Source organism: Erinaceus europaeus, chromosome 14 (assembly GCF_950295315.1).
Source record: "Erinaceus europaeus chromosome 14, mEriEur2.1, whole genome shotgun sequence".
NCBI lineage: Eukaryota > Metazoa > Chordata > Mammalia > Eulipotyphla > Erinaceidae > Erinaceus > Erinaceus europaeus.
Window position 1 is genome coordinate 735,660 of NC_080175.1, and position 16,810 is coordinate 752,469.

Consider the following 16,810-nt stretch of genomic DNA (forward strand, 5'->3'; position numbering starts at 1 on the left):
GGAAATAAAAGAGGGAGAAGAAGGACACTGGCAGCACCAAGCCCCAGCGATGAGCCTGGAGGCAAATAAACAAACAGAATCAACAAGTCGCAGGACAGCAGCTCACCCAGCAGGACCTGTGCTTACCAGAGCCAGTGGTGCCACAGGTCACAGCACTGCGGGCAGCTCTCCTGCTGTGGTGCCCTCATCTGTGTGAAATGCAGTGAGAAGCAACCCACTCTCGCATTTACCCAGTGGACACTCAAACACTAACTGGGAGGGACCCTGCCCCCTGTGCTCACAGCAGCCAGGAGTGGACGCAGCCTACGTGCCCATCCACAGATGACTGAAGTGAGGGGGCATATACTCCATGGAATACTACTCTGCCATCAAAAAGATGATATTGTGCCCTTTGGGACAAAATGGATGGAGCTGGAGGTGATGTGCTCAGTGAAGTAAGTAGAGAGATGAGACGCAGCTCCCAGAGGCTTCACTCCTGTGTGGAATCTAGAGCTGGTTTACATGGACTTGGAGAAAACAAACAGAAACAAGCAAACGTCTCTAAGGGTTGCCGAAGTCTGGTGGTTCTCTGGGGGCAGGAGATGGAGACACACTACTCTGTAACCATCTTGTAACTCACTACTCATCACAAAGAAATTGAAAACAAGAAAGGTCTGCAAGTGGTATTTAGAGCAATGCAAAGAAGATGTCACGGAAGCCCCCAAGCCTCCCCGGCACCCCCCACCCCAAGTGCGGCATGACGGCCTGGTGCAGGGCTGTAGGAAGCTCCAAAGCTCCTGGAGGGTCTGAGCAGCACAGAGTGAGCCGCGTCCCTCGGAGGGCCAGGGCACCGCGTTCCAGCTCAGCCGAAGGGGACAGCTCAGTGCTGTGGCGTCCTGATGAAAATCTGCCCCCAAGCAGTGAAGCCTCAGCAGCAGCAACAATAGGTAGCTAAGGGCTAGTGGAGCTAACATGTTAGCATGCACAAGCACCCAGGTTCAGGCCCCCGGGCCCCACCTGCACAGGGGAAGCTTCATAAGCACGTGTGTCTCTCTCTCTCTCTCTCTCCACCCCCCCAACTTCTCTCTGCCTCTATCCAATAATAAAGGAAATGTTAATATATACATACACACACATACACACATGAATGAATCGGTGAACTAGTAAAGTGGAAGGACTGGGTCACGGGTTTGCCAGGTCAGGTTTGAGCCCCTGCTAGGAGCCCGGCTGGCATCTGAGCCTCTGGCACCACGTGGGGGCTAGCACCCAGTGCCGGGGAGTCCCTCATGCCCTGTCCTCTCTGAGGGAAAGCGTGGCCTGGAGTGACAGGCACAGGGAGAAGCCAGGGTCTGGGAGCCGCGCGGCGCTGCAGCCGTGGACGGGTAAGTGTGAGGGCCTGAGTCTGAACCCTGGCACCAGCTGTGCCAGGGTGATGCTCTGGGTCTCTCTGCCCCTCTCTACAGGACAGTCTTAAAGAGAAAAGGCGGGGAGTCGGGTGGCAGTGCAGTGGGTTAAGTGCAGGTGGCGCAAAGCACGAGGACCGGCATGAGGATCCCGGATCGAGCCCCCGGCTCCCCACCTGCAGGGGAGTCGCTTCACAGGTGGTGAAGCAGGTCTGCAGGTGTCTGTCTTTCTCTCCCCCTCTGTCTTCCCTTCCTCTCTCCATTTCTCTCTGTCCTATCCAACAACGACGACAACAATACCTACAACAACAATAAAAAACAAAGGCAACAAAAGGGAAAATAAATGAATATTAAAAAATATTTTTTAAAAAAGGTGGCTGAAGTTAGCAGGCTTGAATTTATTAAAGAGAGGGGGACAGGGGGAGAGGCAGAGATGGTGGTCTAGTGGGGACAGGAAGTGGGGGTGCAGACCTGCTCCCATGCCCCTGGCCCCCCCATGACCTCACCAGACCCGTCAACCCCAGAGACCCGGGTGCTGTCACACTGGGGGTCGGAGCTGCCCCCTGTGGGTCTGGGGACATGTTTGGGCCTCACCTGAAAGTGCCCCAGGGTCCAGGCTTCCAGCTCAGTAGGGGCTGGGTACCCACCACCACCACCCCAGCCTCTCTGTCCTCATGGGCTTTCTTTTATTATGAGGAAGAAGAAAGGATGGGTGCAAAGAGGCCCCCACCCCTCAGTCCCCAGAGTGGATGGGGGCTTCCCACGGGCGGGAGGCAGCAGCCCCCACCCAACACACAGAGCCCGGTGCGGCGCTCCCTCTGAGTCTGCTGGAGGACAGTCCTGGGTCCCCACCCGGCACCAGGGACAGACAGCAGAGGCCTGGCCCTGCGGGGCGGGGGGGCAGGAGACAGGCCGGGCCTCCCTCCAGGCCCAGGACTCACAGCCGGGCCCCTCCAGCTGCGGCTCTGAGATCCGGCAGGCCCAGGCCCACCCACACTGGCTCAGCTGGGCCCGGCCATGCCACCAGGACCTGGCATCCCCTTCGCCTGCAGTCTGCGGGGGAGGCAGCCAAGTGCCCAGCAGCGGGAGGCCAGGGCCCGGCAGGGGCAGCGGACAGCTGGGCGCACACTCTCCGCCCGGGCCGATGGGCTGTGAGCCGCCGCAGTGCGGGCTCCTCCCTGGGCGCTGCCATCTTGGGGGGGGTGAGGGGTGAGGGGTGAGGGTCGGGGCCTGTGCCCACCCCCATAGGTGCCCCCCCAGGCACTGGGGCTCCCGAGGGGCGGGGCGCCTGGCTCCCCCACCAGCATTGCAGGCCCAGAGGCTCCCTACCAGAGGCTGGCCTGCAGGGTGGGGAGGGGAGGGAGGGGGAGAGAGGGGGAAAGAGGGGGAGGGAGAGGGAGGGAGGGGGAGAGAGGGGGAGGGAGGGGGAGAGAGGGGGAAGGAGGGGACGGGGAGGGGGAGGGAGGGGGAGAGAGGGGGAGGGAGGGGGAGAGAGGGGGAAGGAGGGGGAGAGAGGGGGAGGGAGGGGACGGGGAGGGGGAGGGAGGGGGAGAGAGGGGGAGGGAGGGGGAGAGAGGGGGAGGGAGGGGAGGGGGAGGGATGGGGAGGGGGAGGGAGGGGGAGTGGATGGGGAGGTAGGAGGGGAGCGGCGGGGGGGCGGGCCTCAGCAGCTCCCCTGCCTGCAGCCCCTGGCTGCCCCTTCACCCCTGCGGCGGTGGGCCAGGCCTCCCCACCACCTGCACCCGCACCCGCCCCGCACCCACCTGCACCCACACTGCCCCGCACCCACCTGCACCCACACTGCCCCGCACCCACCCGCCCCGCACCCACCTGCACCCGCACCCGCCCCGTACCCACCTGCACCCACACTGCCCCGCACCCACCCGCCCCGCACCCGCCTGCACTCACACCCGCCCCGCACCCACCTGCACCCACACTGCCCCGCACCCACCCGCCCCGCACCCGCCCCGCAGCATCCGCAGTCACCGGTGTCGCCGAGCCCGCGGGGCACCGGGAGCGGAGGGTCTCCGGACCGCGCGGCCCCTCCTGCTCACCCCGCCCGCGGGCGCCCCACAGCCGCCACCCGCCCCGCGCAGCGTCCTGGGGAAACCCCGCACCGCGCCCGCTCCCACCCTCCGCAAAGGCGCCCCCGCTCCCCCGCCCGGCCTCTGCAGGGTCCCCTCCCGGCCCTCCCTCCTCGGCCCCATCCCCATCCCGGCCCCTCCCCGGCCACAGGCCACACTGCGCTCACCCGCTCGGGCGGCTCCTCGCTCCATTGCGGCGGCGCTGCAGGCGGGGTGCGGGGCGCGGGGCGCGGGGGCGGGGTGAGGGGCGCGGGGCGCGGGGTTTGGGGTGAGGGGTGCGGGGCGCGGGGCGTGGGGGGGTGCGGGGCGTCACCGCGCTGGGCGCCGCAACCAGGGCCCGCGACACCCCACCCGGCCTGTGACCCCCCCACCGCCGGCGAATCCAGCCCCCACCCCGCAGAGCGCGGGAGGGGCCCGGGTCCGAGGCCCGTGGGACCGCCGCTCCATCCAGCGACGCCCCCACCTGCGCTTCTGTCGGGGCGGGGACTCGCCGGGTGGAGGGAGACGCTTTGATGTTCATCTCTCTGGAGGCCACCGGGGCTATGGCTGGGGCGTGGTGTCCGCACTACGAGCCCCCTTTTTCTTTCCCTTTTCTGATTTTTATTCGGACAGAGAGAAATGAGGAGGGGAGGAAGGGGGATAGACAGAGAGACACCTGCAGTCCTGCTTCACCTCGCGAAGCCTCACCCCCGCCCACCCCCGCACGCGGGGAGCAGGGGGTCGAACCCGGGTCCTTGCGCACTGTAACATGTGTGCATCACACCCTGCCTCCCTGTCCCCCGAGATCACTTCTTCACCACCAAGCCTCTGGCCCTGCGCCACGTGGGGGCACCATGGACAGAGGCTCTGGGAAGCTCTCCTGAGCCTGCCCTGGGCTTCTCCCACTGGCCCCTCTCAGGGCACAGCTGTTCCCCTGGCAGTGGCAGCTGTCCTCCCAGTGTCACCCCGCACAGCCATTTCTCCCCCGTGGCCAGAGCAGGAGGCCGCTGTGGGTCTCTGTCCTGGGAGCCCAGGCTCCTGAACCCCCACCCCAACACACACGGAGGTGTCCCGCGGGTCTGCCCTCTGGGTCCAGCATCTTCTGCCCTGACGCCCCATGTTGGGCGGTCAAGTGCTGGGGCCTGTCCCCCACCCCCACAGGAGCCCCTCACCCAGGCCCATGGAAGCCTGCCAGGCCCTTCCCGCTGGCCGGGGAGGGGAGAGTCCAGTGAGGGGCTTCCCAGAGGCACCCAGCCTGCCCGTTCCACAAGCCCTCTGTGCCCCTGCCCGCGAGCTCAGGGCTCACACTCCTGATGGACAGACAGCACGGCAGCAGAGGCACACATGCTGCGGCCGCCATGTGTGCGGGTTCAAGGGGAGGGAGCGGAGGGCTGGGTGGGCCCCAGACTCCTCTCTGTTGGTCTGCTTCTGGTTCTGCTCCTGGGAGCCCTCCTGTTACGTGGCTTCACGTTGTGGTCTATTTACATGGTCATTCTCACTCCCCCGGCCCCTGCCCCTGGGAGATTTAGTCTTTGTGGTTTAGTCTTTGCCGTTTCCTGCCTCTTCCTTCTCCCCGCCGCCCATCCTACATAACTTCCGGGCTTCCTGATGCTGCTGCTGGAGGAGGATGCAGGACAGATTTGGGTTGCGATTAGATTAGATTAGTTTTTTTAGCCGTTTGCTCGTGAATAAAGAAATACTGCTTCTCCGCTCAGCCGTGTGTCTCTGGTCGTCTGTCTCCCGCCGCGAAGCTAGCCCGGCCTACTGGCGCCCTGAGCTGTGACTGACACCTCTCCACCACATACACCCGGTGTGAGGGGTGCTCTGGCTTCTCACTGTCTCGAGAAACTCCAGCTCACAGGAAACAGATAAACACATTTTTCAATCCAATTGAGCCACTTGTCCAAACATTTGTGTGGGGCTACAAAAAATCACACCTGGCCGAAGCGCTTAGGAGACGAAAGGGGACATCTGAAGGCTCAGCAACTGCAGTTCACGCCACAAAGCAACAGGGTCAGAGCAGCAGGCGCTGGGGCCCACGCACACTGGGGCCACCAGAGCAGAACCGAGAGGCCAGAAGAGAGCCCGCACATCCAGCCACCCCACGTGTGACACAGGGGAGAAGAAGGTCTTCAACAGATGGTGCTGGGGAGACTGGACAGAAACTAGGACCGCCCCTAACACCACACACCAAGGCCAGATCGCCATGGATGAAATACTAGAGATTAGGCCAGAAACGAAAAATTAGAGAAGAAAACGGTGAAGCTTTGCAAGACCGTCACATCAAAGTTGTATTTGGAGACTCAGCCCCCTGGGCGTGGGAAATGGAAACAAGAGTGAACAAATAAATGGGATTCCATGGAGCGAAAGAGCGTCTGCACACCAAAAGCATCTCCATAAGGGTAGCCAGGCAGCCAGTAGACGGGAGAAGATGTCTCACACCCATTTCCATTGAAACATAAAATTTAATTCCCATTGAAACATAAAGAAAACAATATCAAGACATTTCTATGCCACTAAGTATTCTTCACAGCAGGTTGGCGCAAGCTGGAGGACCATGCAGGGGTTCCTGTGGTATAAAGAGACCGAAACTAATCAGACTTCAGCCAAGTCCCAGCACATGAAGTTGGCCGGGAGGACGGCCTTGGTGTAGAGTGTGACACGATTCTGAACCGTGTGGCAGCGTCTGCCATGCTCAGCAAACAGTTTATTAAAATACAGCTGGGGCTGCAGGTGTGTTTGGAAAACTTGTAGCTGGGCCAGGCAGTGGAGCACCTGGCTAAGTGCATGCGTCACAACACGCAAGGACCCAGATTCATGCATCTGATAAGCCACCGATAGCAAACACGTAGACAGAATTGGTACAGATCTACAACAGAAGCAAGAACGACCCCGTAAGAAAGTGGGCCAAAGATATAAGGACAGGATTGTGTTTAGAGATGGCTAGATCACACTGCATTCCCACTCAATAAAGATTGGGAAAAAAAAAAAAAAGAAAGTGGGCCAAAAACTAAACAAACATGTTTCAAAAGAAGAGATACATATGCCCACCCCCCCCCCGAAATGCTCCACGCCACTCACCAGTAGAAAAATGCAAGTTAGAACCACACTGAGATCCCATCTCACGCCTCAACAGTGGCTTCCACCAACAAACCAGGAGAGGACAGGTGTGGGGAGGTTGTGGAGAGAAGGGACCTCTGCTCCACTGAGGGGATGCAGACGGGACAGCCCTTAGATCAGCATGGAGTCACCTGCAGGCCCAGCAACCCACTCGCCGCAGTTCCCCGCTGGACACTCAGACACTGATTAGAAGGGGTCCTGCAGCCCTGTGTTCACGGCTGCTTTAATCACGGCAGCCAAAGGGTGGAAGCAGCCTAGACACCCATCCACAGGTGACTGGCTAAAGAAGTTATGGATATACACTCCATAGAATACTACTATTCTATCAAAAAGATGATACTGTGTCCTTTGGGACAAAATGGATGGAACTGGAGGTGATGATAGTAAAGACTTCACTCCTATGTGGAATCGAGAGCTGATTTACATGGACTTGCCAAAAAACAAAACAGAGAAACAAACAAACAAAAAACAGAAGCCAGCAAACTGGCTCTAAGCCTTGTGAGAACTCTGGCGGTTCTCTGAGAGGTGGAGGTGGGGACATGGGGCTCTGGTGGGGGCTGTGGGTGGGCTCGCCCCAGCCACCTTACAGTTGTATTTCCGACTATTAATCACAAATTTAAAAAATGACAGGAAAAGACTCAGTCTGCTGGGCAGAGCCTCCACCTGCCAAGGGGCCAGCGGGCAGATGAAGTTTGAGTATTTTATCTATTTTTGTTGGATAGAGACAGAGAAGTTGAGAGGGCAGATGGAGACAGAGACACGCGGCCCTGCGGCCATGTTCACGAAGCTTCCCCCTACGGGTGGGGAGCAAGGGCTGGGACCCAGGTCCCTCAGCACTGTGACATGCAGGCCGTCTCCTGGTACTGCCGAGCTCAGTACTCAGTCCCCACAAGCCGCAGGTTCCAGTGTGGCTCTTCCTCTGCTTTCTAGAAGAGTTAAGATTCATCTGTTTCTCCAAGAGCAGAGAGTCTAACAGGAAGGGGGCTGAGCCCAGCTTAGGCCCCAGCCCTGGGTCCCTGCTGAACCCCCAGACCCCCTGTCCCAGCATGCTCCCTGCTGCAGGCCTGCTGGGGTGCCCGTGAGCCAGTGACAGACCCTGATGTTCTAAGGGGTGAGGGGGGGGGGCCCTGGAGGGAAACCCCCACCCTCCCGGGAGTTCAGAAGAGATTCCAGCCTTAGCAGAAGCCTTCCTGCATCGTCCCCCTCGCCCACCCACGGGGCTGGATCTAGGTGCCAAGGCCCCCAGCAGTGCTGACCCCAGCCCCTGGCTCCCACCTCCCCCAGCAGAGCTGAGTCCCAGCTGCCCCCTCCCCCAGGACCCTCTCTGCTGCCTCCAGCCCCGGCTGGCCCCTCCCCTGACTGGCTCCAGTTGGGGCCCTCACAGGTCTCGTCTGCAGCCTGGCTGGGGACCAGGGACAGAGGACACAGGACAACCTCCTCCAGCGCCCCGCCCCCAAAGTGAAGCAAGTGTCCAGGGTGCTGCTGTTTACAGCATTCCTCAGGGCTGCCTGGGGACTGGGACTTCCTGCCTGGCCTGGGACAGGACGAGACAGCCTGATCCCAGGTTCCTAGAAGGGAGAGGCGGTGACGGCACAGCCAGGGAGGCTCGGCACACAGTGTCCTCGCGCCCAGGCCCAGTGGCGCTGCTGCCAGTCTCCCAACCCTCCCTCCGCTGCACGTGTGGGGGAGGCCGGTACCTGGCCTCCCTCTGGCTCCAGCCCCACGTGCACCCCAAGCTGCCAGGGAGACACCCTGGGTGCCATGAGCGGGGCCCCTGCCTGCTGGGTGCAGCAGGGCCCTGGCACAGGGGGCGACGCCACCCACGGCCACACGCCCGACTGGGCAGGGTGTCATCAGTCACCAGTGGTCAGGGCCCCAAGGGTGCAGACACGCAGGCGGGGTCACTGGGGAGAGAAGGGAGCCGTCATCACCAGGGGCACGACTTACAGGACATGACTGTGCTCAGTCAGTCACAGCGTGTGCCCTGCAGAGACACCCTGCCCTGCAGAGACACCCCCCCACCCTGCAGACAGACACCCTGCCCTGCAGAGACACCCCGCCCTGCAGACACACTCTGCCCTGCAGAGACACCCTGCCCTGCAGACAGACATCCTACAGAGACACCCTGCCCTGCAGACAGACACCCTACAGAGACACCCTGCTCTGCAGAGACCCCCCCTGCAGACAGACACCTTGCCCTGCAGAGACACCCTTCCCTGCAGAGACACCCCCCCGCCCTGCAGACAGACACCCTGCCCTGCAGAGACACCCCGCCCTGCAGACACACTCTGCCCTGCAGAGACACCCTGCCCTGCAGACAGACATCCTACAGAGACACCCTGCCCTGCAGACAGACACCCTACAGACACCCTGCCCTGCAGAGACCCTGCTCTGCAGAGACCCCCCTGCAGACAGACACCTTGCCCTGCAGATTCACCCTTCCCTGCAGAGACGCCCCCCGCCCTGCAGACAGACGCCCTGCAGAGATGCCCCCTGCCCTTCAGACAGACACCCTGCCCTGCAGAGACACCTTGCCCTGCAGACACATTCTGCCCTGCAGACAGACACCCTGCCCTGCAGAGACCCTGCCCTGCAGACACACTCTGCCCTGCAGAGACCCCACCCTGCAGAGATGCCCTGCTGACAGACACCCTGCCCTGCAGACACCCTGCCCAGCAGACAGACACCCAGCCCTGCAGACAGACACCCCGCCCTGCGGAGATGCCCTGCTGACAGATACCCTGCCCTGCAGACAGACACCCTGCCCTGCAGACAGACACCCTGCCCTGCAGAGACCCCGCCCTGCAGAGATGCCCTGCTGACAGACACCCTGCCCTGCAGATACCCTGCCCTGCAGACAGACACCCTGCCCTGCAGACACCCTGCCCTGCAGACAGACACCTGCCCTGCAGACATGCCCTGCTGACAGATACCCTGCCCTGCAGACACCCTGCCCAGCAGACAGACACCCTGCCCTGCAGACAGACACCCCGCCCTGCAGACAGACACCCCGCCCTGCAGACACATTCTGCCCTGCAGACAGACACCCTGCCCTGCAGAGACCCTGCCCTGCAGACACACTCTGCCCTGCAGAGACCCCGCCCTGCAGAGATGCCCTGCTGACAGACACCCTGCCCTGCAGACACCCTGCCCAGCAGACAGACACCCAGCCCTGCAGACAGACACCCCGCCCTGCGGAGATGCCCTGCTGACAGACACCCTGCCCTGCAGACACCCTGCCCAGCAGACAGACACCCTGCCCTGCAGACAGACACCCTGCCCTGCAGACAGACACCTGCCCTGCAGACACCCTGCCCAGCAGACAGACACCCTGCCCTGCAGACAGACACCCCGCCCTGCAGAGATGCCCTGCTGACAGATACCCTGCCCTGCAGACAGACACCCTGCCCAGCAGACAGACACCCTGCCCTGCACCGAGTGGCCGTCCCCCTGGCAGGTGGAGGGCAGGAGGCTGGGGGTGCACGGGGTGCTAAGAAGAGGGCTGGCGTGCGTTTTGGGGACACCGAGGCTGGTCCCCAGGTTTCTGTGGGGGGTTCCCTGCTCCTGCCTGGCCACCGAGGGGGTCTGCGCACTGGGGCGGCCACCTGGCGGGGTTCCCCAGGCCTCGGGGGAGGGGCAGCGCGGGGACCCTGAAGGGCTGGGGTGGCAGGTCTCAGGGATCAGTGTAGGGGGTGTGGGGAGAGGGCCCTGGGCTGATGTGACCTGCAGCTGGTCGGCTCCGGGCCGGACACTGCAGGGACTGGGGACAGTCACCGCACGGCGCACCTGCCAGGCCCGGGCTGCCAGCAGGCCCCGCCCACACCCAGCGGGCCCCGCCCACCCCAGCAGGCCCCGCCCGCCCCACAGGCCCCGCCCCCGCCCGTAAGGCCCCGCCCACACGCTTCTCGCCCCTCAGGTCCGGGTGGGCCCCGGGTCTGCGCGCACGTACCGGTCTGCGCATGCTCGGTGCCTCTCGGGCGCGGCCTCCGACCCGCCCGCGCACGCGTCCCACGCGCCGCACGCGCCGCCGCCTCCCGCGCACGCGCAGACCCGCCCCGCGGCCCCCGGGCGTCCCCGCGTCTCCGCGTCCCCGTCAGTCGCTGACGCCGCGGCCTGCGCTGCACCGGGCGGGCGGAGAGCCGCACCCGGGACCCGCACCCGGGACCCTCCCGAGACCCGGCGCCATGTCGCAGAGCGGGACCCCGGGGCCGCAGGAGGAGAGCCTGCAGGGTGCGGCGGGGCGGGGCGGGGCGGGGCGGGGCCGCCACCTTCCCCCGGCGGGGCAGCGCCTCGGGCCGAGCCGGGCACCTCCGACCGCGGGGCGGGGGGCGGGGGGCGGGGGGCGGGGGGCGGGGGCGGGGTCCGACTTGGGGTCCAGGGTCGCGGTTCAGAGTCCGGGGTCAGGTTCGGGGTCCATGTCCGGGTCGGGTCGGAGTCACGTTTGGGGTCGGGGTCAGGGTCTGGGTCAGGGGTCGGGGTCCGGGTCAGGTTCGGGGTCCGGGTCGGGTCAGGGTCAGGGGTCAGGGGCCAGGGTCGGGGTCCAGGTCTGGTCGGGGTCAGGGGTAAGGTTCGGGGTCCGGGTCGGGTCGGGGTCAGGGGTCAGGTTCGGGGTCCAGGTCGGGTCGGGGTCAGGGGTCAGGTTCGGGGTCCATGTCCGGGTCGGGTCGGAGTCAGGGTCGGGGTCCGGGTCGGGTCGGGGCCCCGGAGCCGTCTGTGTGTGCGACCCGGCGCCGCGCGGTAAGGGGACCCGACTCCCGCCCCTTGGCTGCACCCGGCGGGCGTCCCGGAGGCGGCGGCCGAGTCGGGGGCCGGGCGCCCGGTGAGCCCCGAGGTCGCGGGTTCGGGCCCGGCCGCGGCTGCTGTGCCGGCTCAGCGGGTCCGGGCTCCGCTCGTTTCTCGGTCGCCGGGCCGCGGGGCGTCTCCGTCCGTCCGTCCGTCCGTCCGTCCGTCCCGGTGACCTGACCGCGGTCCGTCCGGCCCTCCGCAGGCTCCTGGGTGGAGCTGCACTTCAGCGCGGCGGCCGGGGCGCCCGCGTCCGTGTCCCTGTCCGTGTCCGCGCACGACGGCGACGTGGAGAGGATGCTGCTGGACGCGCAGCACGAGTCGGGCCGCAGCAGCTCCAAGAGCTCGCACTGCGACAGGTGCGGGGACTCGGGGACACGGGCGGACGGACGGACGGGGACAGACGGGGGACGGGCGGACAGAGGCGGCCCTCCAAGAGCTCGCACTGCGACAGGTGCGGGGACTCGGGGACGGGGGACGAGACACGGACGGACAGACGGAATGGGGACACGGGCGGACAGAGGTGACCCTCCCAGAGCTCGCACTGCGACAGGTGCCGGGGACGGGGACAGGGGACGGGGACAGACAGACGGGACGGGACACGGGCGGACAGACAGGACGGGGACACGGGCGGACAGACAGGGGACGGGACACGGACGGGGGACAGACGGGATGGGGACAGACAGGGGACGGGGACACGGACGGACAGAGGCGGCCCTCCGAGAGCTGGCACTGTGACAGGTGCCCACAGGGGACAGGACAGGTCCGCGGGGCGACAGGTGCTCACAGAGTCGCAGGGCGGCGGGCGGCCCCTCCCCACCGGCCGAGAGAGACCCGGGACGCCCGCCCTCCGCAGCCCGCCTCGCTCGCAGACCCCCCAGGACCCCAGCCGGGCGGCGGAGGCGGAAGGACACGGCGCAGCCGAGAAGAACAGCTCCCAGGTGACGACGGGAGGGGTGCGGGCGGGGACGGGACGGGGCGCTCAGCCCGGCTTGCAGAGGGGCCGACCGCCGGGCGTCCATCCTGGCGCTGCTCTTGGCGGGTCCACATGCCGCCCTTTCGTTTTGAGGGAGGGAGCCGCCCCGGGGACTGGGCCGTCAGTGGTGGTGACGCCTCACTGGGCACCCGGCACCCTGCCCGCCCGGCTCCGTGCAGGAGGCCTGGGTGCCACACGCGCGTGACAGTGAGTTTGTGTGTGTGTGTCTGAGTGAGTGTGACGTGACTGAGTGTGTGACAGTGAGTGTGTGTGAGTCTGACTGTGTGTGACTGAGTGTGACGTGACTGTGTCTGAGAGTGTGACAGTGTGTGACTGTGTGTATCTGTGTGTGACTGAGTGTGTGACAGTGAGTGTGCATGTGCGTCTGTGTGTGACGTGACTGTGTGTGAGTGAGTGTGTGAGTGTGACTGTGTGAGTCTGAGTGTTAGTGTGTGTGACTGAGTGTGACGTGACTGTGAGTGTGTGTGTGACAGTGAGTGTGTGACTGTATCTGTGTGTGACTGAGTGTGTGACGTGACTGAGTGTGTGACAGTGAGTGTGATGTGACTGTGTCTGAGTGTGTGACTGAGTGTGACGTGACTGAGTGTGTGTGTCTGTGTGTAACTGAGTGAGTGTATGACTGTGTCTGAGTGTGTGACAGTGAGTGTGTGTGTGTGTGACTGAGTGTGAGTGTGTGTGAGTGATGGATGGAGTGTGAGTGTGACTGCGCTCGTGTGACGGTGTGAGCGTGACCGAGGTCACGTGTGTGTGCGCCCGCCACCGCGCCGTGTGCCCTGAGCCCAGCACCGGGTGTCCCGCGGTGACTGAGGGACCCGGCTGAGCCTCTGACGCCCGTCCGCCCGCCCGCCCGCGTGCCAGTCTGAGGAGGACTTCCTGGAGCGGCGGCGAGAGGTGGAGAGCATCCTGAGGAGGAACTCTGACTGGATCTGGGACTGGTCCAGCCGGCCCGAGAACGTCCCCCCCAAGTAAGTGCCTCCCGGGCTGGCGGGGACCCCGACCCGACCCCGACCCCGACCCCTCGGCTGCGGCTCCCTCCATCCCTCCCTCACCCTCCCTAGCTGTCCCCCAGGGAGTTCCTCTTCAGACACCCCGCCGGGCTCACCCCTCACCCCTCACCCCCACCCCTCACCCCTCACCCCTCACCCCCACCCTCACCCCTCACCCCTGACCCTCACCCCTGACCCTCACCCCTCACCCCCACCCTCACACCTCACCCCTCACCCTCACCCCTCACCCCCACCCTCACCCTCACCCCTCACCCCCACCCTCACCCTCACCCCTCACCCCCACCCTCACCCCTCACCCCCACCCTCACCCTCACCCCTCACCCCCACCCTCACCCTCACCCCTCACCCCACACCCTCACCCCTCACCCCTCACCCCTCACCCTCACCCCTCACCCTCACCCCTCACCCCCACCCTCACCCTCACCCCTCACCCCACACCCTCACCCCTCACCCCTCACCCCCACCCTCACCCCTCACCCCACACCCTCACCCCTCACCCTCACCCCTCACCCCTCACCCCACACCCTCACCCCTCACCCTCACCCTCACCCCTCACCCTCACCCTCACCCCTCCCCCTCACCCCTCCCCCTCCCCCTCCCCCTCCCCCTCCCTACCTGTCCCCAGGGAGTTCCTCTTCAGACACCCCCGCCGGGCGCCGGCCCTCAGCATGCGCAACACCAGCGCCATGAAGAAGGGCGGCGTGTTCTCGGCCGAGTTCCTCAAGGTCTTCCTGCCGTCGCTGCTGCTGTCGCACCTGCTGGCCGTCGGGCTGGGGTGAGCCGCCTCCCCGGGGCGGGTGGGCGGCGCGGGCACGTCGCGGGGTCCCGGGCGGGTGGCTGCGGGGCGCGGCCCTCACCCCGTCCGTCCGTCCGTCCGTCCGTCCGTCCGTCCCGGCCCGGCAGGATCTACATCGGCAGGCGCCTCAGCACCTCCACCGGCACCTTCTGACGCGGCGGCGCGGGACAGACAGGCGGGCGGCCTCACTAGTCCCGGGAAGCAGCCGCCCCGCTCGGCCTCCACCCATCGGCCCCCCTCAGCCCTGAGAGCCGCCTGAGCCGAGCGGAATAAACGGCCCCGGTGGCGGACGCGGCTCTGAGGAGCTCCGGGTCTCTCCCCTCGAAGCGCCCGCAGCCCCGCGTCCCCTCAGTCGCCCTGCAGGTCGCTCCGGAGCCGCCGCTGTCCCGCTCGCTCGGCTGCCGGGTCCTGCCGTGAGCGGCCCTGTCCGGGAGGACGCCGTCGGTGCCGGGGACGGGCGACGGGCGACGGGCGCCCCGCGGCCAGGGGGTCCGGGCCCAGCCCTCGGTCCCCTCAGCGCCGCCGCCCTCGTCCCGTCCCGTCCCGTCCCGTCCCGTCCCCGGCCGCCCCTCCGCCGCCGTCAGCCCCTTGGCGGGGTTGTGCTTGTGGCCGGAGGGAGGGAGACGCCGCAGCCCCTCAGGCGACAAGCCAGCCGTGCGTGAGGCCAGGTCTGTCCCGGCCCTCGGCTGAGCCCGGAGTCCCGCCGCGAGCGAGCGAGTCCCGCGAGTCCCGCCCGGGCTCAGCCTGGTGTCCTGAGGCGCGTGACAAATAAAGTCTCCACAGAGACGTGTGAGTCTGTCTGTCTGTCCGGCCGGCCGGCCGGCCGCCCTCACGAGAGGGATCCGTGTCTCCACTCGGGAGCCGAGGCCCGGGCCCCCGGGCCCCCTCCCCGGAGACCCCCAACCAGGCCGGGTCGCGTCGCGGGAGAGCCGCAGCAGGACCCCCGCTCCGACGGCGACGGTGAGGGCGGCGACGGCGACGGCACAGGCGGCCCCTGCACCCTCCCGCTCTGGGCGGCCGTGCGGAGGCCTGAGGCCCGGGGGGGGGGGGGGGGGGGGGGCTGCCGAGAGCCTCTGCGCCGGGAAGGCCCGGCCCCGCCCCAACCGACCTACCGACCGACCGACCGACGGGCCACCGGGTCCCCAGGCTCCAGACGCCGAGGACACAGACGTCCGGCGCCCCGGGCAGGGTGACCCCGGGCAGGGTGGCGGCGCTTTCGGCCCCTGCGCCCCTCCAGCCCTCAGCCGCCCCCCCCCCCCCGCCTCGGCCTCCTGCGGCCCCTCGGCCCCGCCTGTCGAGAGACCCCCGGCTCGCAGGATGGCGGCGGCGGTGGCGGTGTCCGACGGACGGAGCGTGGCCCCTGTGGCCGCACGGCTGTGGGGACGCGAGCCCGGCAGGCGGGAGGGGACGAGTCGTCTCAGCCCGGCTTCCCCTCCCCGGCCGCCCGCAGAGGAGAGACGGGGCTGCAGGCGTCCGTCCCCAACCTCTCGGCTGCTCTGTCCCGGCCGCCGAGGACCCCGGAGGCGAGGCGGCGGAGAGAAGCCGCGATGGGCCGTCAGGGCTGAGAAGACGGGCGCCGGGAAGGGGCCTGGACGCCAGGCTCGGGGTCCCGGGGGCCCGGCTACGACCCCCGACCCCCGGCGCTGCTGGGGCCACGTGGAAAACCAACGGGCTGGCGGACACCCGCGCGGCGACCGTAAAGCGAACAGGGGCTGGCGGACACCCGTGTGACGATAAAGCGAACGACTGGCGGGCACCCGCGCGGCGACCGTAAAGCGAACAGAGGCTGGCGGGCACCCGCGTGATGACCGTAAAGCGAACGGGCTGGCGGACACCCGCGTGACGATAAAGCGAGCGGCTGGCGGACACCCGCACGGCGACCGTAAAGCGAGCAGCTGGCGGACACCTTTGGCGGCCGTCGCAGGCGTGATGGTCGCACCTGTGCTCACCCGCGTGCGGCCCCCATGGCGACCCGAAGCCCACTGCCACGCGGACACCGTCAGAAGGGCCGCGCCGCTCACGGCAGCCACAGACGGACGGAGCCCGTCCGCAGACGACGGGCGGGAAGGGTCCCGTGCACTGCGTGGAGCACTGCTCGGCCCGCAAAAGGACGCTGTGACTTCGGGGCGGGTGGATGGAAGCGGGCGATGCGAGCGAGCTGAACGGAGGTGAAGGCGAGTGCGGCGGCTTTGCTCTGGAGACGCGACATCTGAACGTGCGGTGGGACGAGTCGGGGCGGGCGGCCGGCCGGAGGGGCAGGGCCCTTGCTGCTGCTGGCTGCGGGCAGACCTGACCCGTCACCTTAGTCCCGCAAGCAAACCACCGCTAGTCACGGGAGAAGGAGCATGGCGCAGGAACCCGTGTCCGAGCACATCTGGCTGGCGACGTCCCCAGACTAAGGGGTGGGCAGACCCCCGGTCCTGAGGCTGCGGGACGGGGAGGAGGTGGCTCGCCTGGCAGAGGGCAGGCCTTCCTGTGCACCGGAGACTCCGTGGACGCGGGGCTGTGGGGTCTCCCTCCCCTTAAAGCAGGGCCGCCCCGCGGCTGCGGCCTCCGGCCAGGGGCTGATGCTTCGGGGGCCTGGGAGAGGGCACAGGCAGGGTGCGGGCCGCGAGGAGCCGAGTGTCCGTGTGTCTGTCGGCATCCTGGGGGCGAGCGTGGAG

General features: G+C 66.4%; 2 protein-coding genes across 2 annotated transcripts in view; one reads left to right on the top strand and one right to left on the bottom strand.

The window, feature by feature from the left end:
• Window positions 1-3,694, bottom strand: part of JAKMIP3 (Janus kinase and microtubule interacting protein 3) — a 36,557-nt gene extending 32,863 nt beyond the window's left edge. The window contains exon 1 of the transcript XR_009544596.1: window positions 3,634-3,694. The gene's annotated coding sequence lies outside the window, so the exon portion shown is untranslated. The remainder of the gene's footprint in view (window positions 1-3,633) is intronic.
• Window positions 3,695-10,649: 6,955 nt separating this feature from the next.
• Window positions 10,650-14,933, top strand: BNIP3 (BCL2 interacting protein 3). The gene is made up of 6 exons (XM_060171082.1): window positions 10,650-10,795; window positions 11,553-11,706; window positions 12,204-12,288; window positions 13,203-13,309; window positions 13,977-14,126; window positions 14,255-14,933. The coding sequence occupies exons 1-6, from the start codon at window positions 10,750-10,752 to the stop codon at window positions 14,298-14,300; spliced, it is 588 nt and encodes a 195-aa protein (XP_060027065.1). The 5' UTR covers window positions 10,650-10,749; the 3' UTR covers window positions 14,301-14,933.
• The last annotated feature ends 1,877 nt before the right edge of the window (window positions 14,934-16,810 follow it).

Bases quoted from the DNA above. Each gene is read 5' to 3' on its own strand.
- BNIP3 (XM_060171082.1), top strand. From the start codon at position 10,750: ATGTCGCAGAGCGGGACCCCGGGGCCGCAGGAGGAGAGCCTGCAGG. The intron at 11,707-12,203 runs GTGCGGGGACTC...CGCCCTCCGCAG, and splicing joins AAGAGCTCGCACTGCGACAG to CCCGCCTCGCTCGCAGACCC. The intron at 12,289-13,202 runs GTGACGACGGGA...CCCGCGTGCCAG, and splicing joins CCGAGAAGAACAGCTCCCAG to TCTGAGGAGGACTTCCTGGA.